Source organism: Silurus aristotelis (assembly GCF_946808225.1).
Source record: "Silurus aristotelis genome assembly, chromosome: 16".
NCBI lineage: Eukaryota > Metazoa > Chordata > Actinopteri > Siluriformes > Siluridae > Silurus > Silurus aristotelis.
The window spans coordinates 536394-545764 of record NC_139589.1 but is presented as its reverse complement, the minus strand read 5'-3'; the positions used below and the strand labels follow the sequence as shown (position 1 = coordinate 545764).

General features: G+C 38.7%; 1 protein-coding gene across 1 annotated transcript; it reads right to left on the bottom strand.

Moving 5' to 3' along the window:
- Window positions 1–471: 471 nt before the first annotated feature.
- On the bottom strand, window positions 472–8091 carry kctd16b (potassium channel tetramerization domain containing 16b; the record flags this gene model as incomplete). The annotated part of the gene is made up of 2 exons (XM_083565377.1): window positions 472–5383; window positions 8079–8091. The coding sequence occupies 2 exons, from the start codon at window positions 8089–8091 to the stop codon at window positions 4920–4922; spliced, it is 477 nt and encodes a 158-aa protein (XP_083421503.1). The 3' UTR covers window positions 472–4919.
- Between the last annotated feature and the right edge of the window lie 1280 nt (window positions 8092–9371).

The window sequence follows — 9371 nt, the reverse complement described above, 5'->3', positions numbered from 1 at the left end:
GTTTTGGGTCCTTGAGGACTTCATGATCTTAAAACATACATAAATCTATTAAAAAGATGGAACATCAGGTGTCTTTTCCCCCCAGACTCCTTTTCTGAGGTAAATTTTCTTGTATGAAGAGCTTTTCACCACAGCTAAAATATCTAAATACCAGCTACCATCCCAAATCCAAGTCTCAACCTCCAAACTCTAAAGTGGGATTGTTCTGGAGATAAATGTTTTCTTTTCTGTTCAGGTTTGATTTGGTCTGATCTGATCTGATCTGATTTGCAAATGAAATTGAACAATGCAACAGCTAATTTAAACAATGACATTCTCAAACTCCAGCATGTGTTTATTCAGTCATTTATTTATTCATACATAAAAACAATTTCCAGTCCTGTTCTGTTTATTACTGAAGATCTTTCAGATCACACACTTCTGTTCTATATCATGAAACAACATTCAGCTTTGAGAAAACAGTCGTCGAAACAATCCACACATTATTTTTATTCTGATTATATTTATATTAATTCCTTTGTTATATTGTAACGAATCAGATGATGTGTATAAAGTTATTGTTACTCCACGTGTGCACAATGTTCTGGTTCACAAATAAACCCTCATCATTCTAAACCCCTTTTGTGCTTTTTTGCTACGACGCGTGTCTCGTTCCTGAACGTGGCTGTGATCTTGTTGTGGATTTTATCGAAATAAAAGCATCGGATTAAAAGGAGACTTTGGATTTAAAGTTTGTGTTTCAGATACGAGTTGATTGATGAGTAAATTGAGCTGCAGGACGAATAATTCAGGATTTAAAACGAATGTGATTTTTTTTATTAATCTGTGACAAACAATTTCCCAAACCTTTAAAGGAAAGGTTTTTTATCATCACATGATACTGAAAAGAGATTATCAGTGATTTGTTTGTTTTCTGGAGACAAATGATCTGATCTGGTTTGGTCTGTATGACACTGGTCTGATCTAATCGGTTGTTGTCTGTTTTGTTATGTTTCCATTTGATCGTATCTCTTCTGGCCTAATCTGGTTTGTTCTTTTATGTTCTGTTTATCTCTCTTCTGATCTGGTCTGATCCGATTGGGTTTGGTCTGCTGTGCTCTGATCTATTCTGTCCTCTTCTGGTCTGATCTGGTTTGATCTATGTTTTATTCTGGTTTGGTCTCTGCTATACTGCTCAGATCTAATCTGTTGTTGTCTGTCTTGTTCTGGTTTGATCTGATCTGATCTGGCCTAATTGGGTTTGTTCCATTATGTTCTGTTGAACTTTCTTCTGATCTAATTTAGTTTAATTTGATATGTTCTGCTTTAGTTTGATCTGATTTGGTTCATTATGTTCTGTTTAGCACTGTTCTGATGTGCTTATGTCTAATCTGGTTTAATCTGGTCTGATCTGTTCTGGCCTAAACCGGTTTAATCTGATCTATCCTTTGCTGTTCTGGTCTGATCTGGTTTATTCTGATCTCTTTTATTCTGTTTTGCCCTAGTCTGATCTCTCCTGATCTGATGTTTTATCTGCATGTAGTTTATAAATTACCAGATCACCATCTGAACACGTGAGTTTTCACTACTGATCTGAGATGAACTGCACTGACGTGCAGAATTCTGGTGTAAAATCTCAGACCAGGACGATCTGCTGATCCGGGATGAGCACCAGGGATCAGTATTCACTTTGTACACGTTTTCTTTCAAATGCACAAACTCGATCTGAATATTCAATCTAAAAATCCAATCTCACATCAAACATTTAAACATTCCGACGTAGGACAGCAGGAAGTCTGTCATCTGTCACTGCACCGGCGTATAAACCCTGAATTATAAGGAATAACTCAGCAGCTTCAGGGTTCCATGGCCTGGAATGGGGTATAAACTGAGCCTCTTTTTTATTTTAATAGAAATCGAACAGTGAACAAACACTTCAGATCTACCTGACATTTGTTCTGTTTCTGGTTTCAGAGAATCCAATTTGGTTCTAGCAAAGTTCACAGACTTCCTACAGAATAACTAATGATGGTTCTGTTCTGCTGTCCAATCTCACACGCTCACATACACACACACACACACACACACACACACACACACACACACACACACACACACACACACACACACACACATGCAACACGTCGGATTTACACTTCACACTCCAGGTTTGAGCGTAACACGTCCCAGACTCGCGTCACGTGAAGGTGGAAAAGATCTGATCTATTCGGTGAGGGAAGTGAAAAACGTTTCCACAAAATAACGAGGAGTGTGTTCTGGAGTTACATTTCTTAATGTTTCTTAATGTGACACCTGACCATATAAATGGTTTGTGCTTCTTTCTGAACATCCCATTCCACATTTATTTCAAATTTCCTGTGATAATGAGCTCCACTCTCCTGGGAAGATGTTCCACTAGATTTTGTGGAGATTCAATCTGCCACAAGAGTGTTCGTGAAGTCAGGTACTGATGTAGGTGAGAAGGTGAGGAGGTTCCTGAGGTGCAGTCAGTGTTCAGTCATCCCATAGGTGTTGGGAAGGGTTGGCGCTCTATAGCAGGAGTAATTCCACCAAATCCAACCCATGGAAGGCAGATCTTCATGGAGCTGAAACAGGTTTTGGGTCTCGTAGTTCAGGTGAAGGGAAAATTTCAATTCTTCTGCATCCAAAGACGTGTGATACAATTGTGTGTCTCAAAATTTGTGCCAACAGTTTGGTGAAGAACCACTTATGTGAGGAAAAGGCGGGTGTCCGAATATTTATGGCAACACGATGTAAGTTGCCCAAATCAATGAGATCTCGGTGCAATAGTGGAAATAAGGCACAGAATTGGGGGTTTGATGTTTTTGTTCAATTTAAATATGTTTAGGTTTGACAGGAGATGAACATCTGGATGGTGGAACTTCTAACTGGTGTATTTCCTTTGTGCTCTTTTGTTTGTTCACATGATAAAGTCACTTTATAACGATTTTAAATGCAGGCTTTGGTTTAGCATCTGCAGTGGTATTTCCTGAACTGGGGAAAAACTAATGCAACCGAAAACTCTGAAGATCTTTATTTTCAAATCTTTACAGAAAACCAAAAAACATTTGCTTTAATTTTATTCGAATAAATCATCCAAAATGTTTCAGTTTAGTTTGTGTTACACTGTACTACATATATAGTATATAATAGTTGTAATATTTTGAGTAAATAATTCAAATTTGAGTACAATTTGCTAATCCTAACTTAAAGTATCATTTAACCGAATCCTCCACAATTATTTTACATTTTACACAAAACTGAGAAACGTTTCTCACACTTCTGTGATTTTTCTCAAAATCTTTCCACTTGAATCATTTTATTCTCATAATCTTAGATTTTTTATAATGTGGCACTAAAAACGCTGTCGTAACTCTGGAAACTCTGGATTTTTGTGGCGAGATTTTATTTTCAGTTGAATTTTTCCGTGGTTTTCTTTTCGTCTGTCGTTTTGCAAGATGATGAGAGATTCTTTTATCACTTTTAAGGACGCAGGTAATTCAGATCCTGTGCAAATAAGCCAAGGATTTAATAAAAAAAATCCCTGGATTTCTTCGAGATTTATATTTCGGTTTATTGTTTTAAACCTCAGAGCCTTTAACCTGCCAATTTCACTGAGTTTTTTAATCCATGATGAAAAAAATAAAAGTAAATGTGCATGTATTAAATACACCACATAATAAAAGAGCATTATTAATGCAATGTATCATTTATATACATGAAGTTTATATCCAGATTTGTTTAGATTTTCTGGATTTTCGAAGTTTAGGAGGATAATGAACTCAAACCTTCTGTAAAGCATCATTTATTATTGTTCTTAATTAAACTATTAAATGTTTAGTATCAGTAACTGGTACATTTAAAAGAAATGCTCTTCTGTTGTGGTGATATTTCTTATAACAAACAAACGATAATTTGTGTACATTTGCATATTTTCTTTCTTTTTTGTTTTTACAAAACAAATTATTAAATAAATAACATTTGGTTTCAGTTCCTATTTATATAGTGGATTCATATCGATGTAAATATTTTATTAGAACAGTCATAGGTTTGATCATATATTTATTATTTGTGATTATTGATGCTCATGTTAATCTGTACAATCTTTACTCGGTAGTTACAGATGCAATTTTATTTCATTTTTTTCATCCGTTGTACTGTTTTGTCCTTCATGCTTGTGTGTGTGTGTGTGTGTGTGTGTGTGTGTGTGTGTGTGTGTGTGTGTGTGTGTGTGTGTCTCTGTCCCTAAAAATGCGTATCATATGTAAAATCCATCACACTTTCAGTTTTAAACTCTGGGTTTTGGATCGATGGAGTTCAGACTGTGGTTTCGACACATTTAGAGGAAAGCAGTGTTGAGTTTCCTCGACCCCAGACCAAATCGACGTGGAGGCGTTTTTTATATATATATATAAAAAGGTGATTGGGCCGTGATGTCGTTTCAGGAAAGCAGATAGAAGGAAACATTTAGTCCTCTGTGCTTCTCAAAGTGCTGAAATGAAACCTTGGCTCTGGCGCGCAACAAAACGCTGGCTATTTTTAGCGAGGACACAATAGAGACGGGATGAATTATTTATGATTCACGGATGCACGTTCGCAACCGACCTCTGGACCACCTGAATGTGACCTCTAATGCTGTCGAGGTCACAAACGGACATATTCGTGCTGCGTACAAGCTGGCAAGCCAAAACACATAAATCAATAATTAAATAAATAAATAAAAATCCAACAATTGTGCTTTTTTAACAATACACATGAGCTTCAAGCAATCCAGAGTGGAACTGGCAGTTATGCAGTAGACCCGCAGGTCTGAGGCAGTGGAGAAGAATTCGTGCATCCGCACACCTCATAGCTTCAGAGTCCTCCTTCCAAATTGGTCCAAATTCGTAATTATCCTAACAGAACTATTTCCCCTTCGCTCAAAGCCGGTACTTGCGGAGAAGGTCGGCCTGCCACATGTACTTGCGCTCTGGAAAGTGCTCAGGGATTTTGATCTTATGGAAGTCCTGGATGCACTTCTCCAGCTCCTGTTCCACGCTCATCTTCTCCTTCGTGGGTCGTTTCTTGCTGCTGCTGGTGTCCCGTGAGCTGCTGGTAAGCGTACGGAGGAGATCGCTTTTGCGCCGCTGCTCGGATTGCTGCTGCTGCAGGAGCTGACCTCCTGGCCTTTCTTTCTTGGGCGGTCGGTCGAGCGTTTGGACGCGAGCTTGTCGGCTGACAGGACCACGAATGACCGTACCCTGAGGGGAACTGGCTTCTGATTGGCTCTCTGAGCTAGAGGTGGAGAGCTCGTTGAAGGAGGTGCCGCTCTCACCATCACCTTCACCCTTGTGGCCTTTGCAGCAGCAGTCACAAGGTGGCGAGGACCAGCGAGATGATCCACCTGGAACGAGACACAATATGAACCACGAAGAGAATGTGGTAATTCTGAAGGAAACTCACAACATGAAACCATAAAGCATCATGGGTAAATGAACACGGTGAATATATTGCATATACAGTGGAAATGACAAAACAACCAATATGAAGAATAAATCCATTAAAAAATGTGATATTCATCATTTAGACCTTTTTTTTTTTTTTTTATAAACTATTCAAAAAATATATATATATATATATATATATATATATATGATATAGTGTATGTATATATATATATATATTATATAATACACATTCACTTGAAATTGGTAAAGAAAGAGAATGTTGTGAATAAAATTTATGACATTTAAATTAATTTGTGTTAAAGTGTTATTTTGTATGTGTGTGTGTGTGTATATATATATATATATATATGTATATGAATATTTTTGGCTCCATTTGTGAACATTCAGGTTATAAACAAAATAACAAAAACAAACAAAAACAAATATAGATGATAAATAACGTTTACACAGTGTATGAATGAAGAAAATAAAATGTAGGATATATTGGAAAAGAATAAATATATTGGACTAGAAATCAGGATAATGGTTTGATTTGAAGGTGTTTTATATTTTCTCATATTTCCGACTATAAACGTGGACGTTATTTAATGACTCGGGTTCCAGGTAATAACTCAGTGGTTCAGAGTAAAAACTGCTGAACTTTACAAGACTATTATCACTCATGAAGTCATTTATAGGTTATTAAAATTGTGATAAACATGAACGTGGGTTTGTTGGTGGTGTTTGGAGAACAGTTTTGTTATAAATAAATCAACAGCAACAAGAAAAATAGAGATTCCTGATCGATTACATTCTGCCTCATGAACTTGAAATATGTCACATGCCTTTATAACGGAGAAAAATCCTGAATCCTGAATTTATTTAACAGTTAAACATCGTCGTTTTCTCTACGATTTTGGTAAAACGTCTGCCCTCTGAACAGGAAACCCCCTGAAGTGATAATCATGAAGTCAAGACGGCGTCTTTCTTCCCGAGTTCAAGGAGTGACATTAAATCAAAATGGCCACCCACATGAGGAACAGCATACACAAAAGCATGACTCAGCTTTCCTTATGTTCTACATCATCTTCTTTTAGCTGCTCCTAGGAGTCTCCTCAGCAGGTCATCCATCTCCATACCCCCCCTGTCCTCTACATCAGACTCTTTTAAACTAACCACCTTCATGTCTTTCCTCACCACATCAATAAACCTCCTCCTTGGCCTACCTCTTTTTCTCAATCCTTAGCATTCTTCTCCCGATGTTCCTCCTCTGCACATCACATCTCAATCACCTTGTCTCCAAAACGTCCTACTTGCACAGTCTCTCATTTCTAATCCTGTCCATCGTCGTCACTCCCAACGAACATCTCAACATCTTCAGCTCTGCTACCTCCAGCTCCACCTCCTGTCTTTTACTCAATACCACTGTCTCTAATCCATACAACATCGCAGGTCTCACCACAGTCTTATAAACTTTCCCTTTCACTCTCACAGATACTCTTCTAATCACAAATCACTCCTGCTATCACTCTTCTCCACCCACTCCACCCTGCCTGCACTCTTTTCTTCACTTCTCTAACACACTCTCCATTACTCTGCACTGTTGAACCCAGGTACCTGAACTCCTCCACCTTCTCCACCTCTTCTCCCTGCAACTGCACCCCTCCACTGCCCTCCCTCTCATTCACACACATGTACTCTGTCTTACTCCTACTGACTTTCATTCCTCTTCCAGATCTCTCATAGTCTTCCAGTGAAGTTCTTCCGCTCTTAAAACCGCTTCAAAACACCTTGAACGACTGATTGCAGCGGCGGTGTAAACGTGCCGAATTACGTAGATGCAGATTTGTCCAGTTTCACGCAGAAATTAGTGTTTGTTCTTAGTGGAATTTTACATATGCTCGTTGTTCTAACTTGCTGTCCATTATGAAACATGGTCAGAATAACGTGGGCGTGGTAACCCACATGGTCAGAATAACGTGGGCGTGGTAACCCACATGGTCAGAATAACGTGGGCGTGGTAACGCACGTGGTCAGAATTGCATCAGTTGCACGGGATGATGTCTTTTGGAACACTTATAAAGGTCTGTGCTCCCTGTGACTGTGCATGCAGCCTTGTGCTGCCATCTGTTGGTGAGTTACAAAACTAGTCTCGAAACCCTTTGATAGCACCTCATACATTACACAAATCAACATATTTACTGTCAAATCTGCAACACGTCACCGTGTAAATTTACAAGGTAAATAAAAACCACTATAATCAGAAAGCTGGCAAACCAACAAACACCGAAATCATAAAAATAGGATTACTAAAGAATCTGGAGACCAAGAGCCAGGTTATGATAGAGATTGTTTATTGTGTGCACAGAGAAAATCCTGAAGGTCTAGTCACTCAGAACAGCAATAGGGAAAAAGGTTCTACAAGCTCGGTCCAGTTCTTTCCCTTTTATGAGTTCGTTCTTTTTTTCTAAGAACCATTCGAGTCTACTTCACCCCGTCACTAAAGCGTCGTCTTCTCGTGTTTTCACCTCCGTCTGTACTGATCTTTGATATTTCACCACTCTGATTCGTGTCAGATTTTTAATGAAGCTTCTTCAGATCATTTGCATGAATTATGCAAATGATCCTCGAGATGTCACAAATGATTCACACCGTGAACGCGCATGCTCTTCGCTGGAGTTATTAGTCGTTTATACGGATGTTTAAGAACATAATTGTAGCCATGAAGACTTTATTAAACAACATTATAATAAAGATTATGGGGTGAGTACTGTGTCCACATGTGTGAGATATCTTTGGAAACCTGTGTGTGTGTGTGTGTGTGTGTGTGTGTGTGTGTGTGTGTTCTCTCTGATTACTGCAGTCATCAGAACACAATGTAATTGTATTAATTTTAAATGACACCAGTGATCAGGGGTGGAGGAGCTCTGGATCAGCGAGGGGGTACAGTACACACTTTCTCCTGAGCTCTAAGTACCGTATTTTCCGGACTATAAGCCGCTACTTTATTCCCACGTTTTGAACCCCGCGGTTTAAAAAACGAAGCGGCTTATTTATGGATTTTTCCTGGGTTTTTCCCGGTTTCACAAACTTCAAGCCAAAAATCTGAACCCCATAACATTAGACCGATGAAATTTTCGAACGGAAACGAAAAAACGCACCTCACCTGTGTTCTGAGCTGCACGGCATCGGGAGAAAAAACTTTTTTTAAACACACGATGATGCCAAAAGATAAACTCCAGAGAGAAATAGTTGTGAAAGGAAGGAGGAAGAGAGTGAAAAATGACTTTCTTGGTCGGCTACTGTTCAGATACAAGCCGTTGTAACGCGTTGAGCTCGCTAACTCCAGTTACAACAGAAATCATATAAGCACAGACAGATTTCCAAAACTCGAGCTTTTTTATTTTTCTTGGCAACAGCGTTACGGGTTAGTCAAAGAAACTTAGAAATGAGCATCAGAAAATAATAAGGACATATTCCTCGGTCTTGCACACATGCAGTAATAGCGGAAAAATGCGCCGGCAGCCTATTCCCAAAATGCCGCTCTGTTCTTAAAGGAGCCACAATATATTTCACCCGTTACACCGTGTAACAGACACTGTCTTTCATTGTAGCGGCTTATAGACAGGTGCGGCTTATTTATGTTTAAAATAAAAATCTTTGTCAAATTCAGTGGGTGAGGCTTTTGTAAGGGTGCGCTTTATATTCCGGAAATTACGGTAACCTTTTAAAAACTGTGTACATTCAGTGGAATGTAATTACATCCCTTTATTCAACCAAATGCAGCTCCAGAGTTTTTCTTAAAACCAGAAGAAGTAAAAACATCATACCAAATCTAAACACGTCTCCTTCAGTGATCAGCTGAAAACCTCAATAATGATGGAGTTTATATCATCTCTGGAAGTTTTTCCTTCACCACGTGCACCACCAGCTCGATCATTAGGA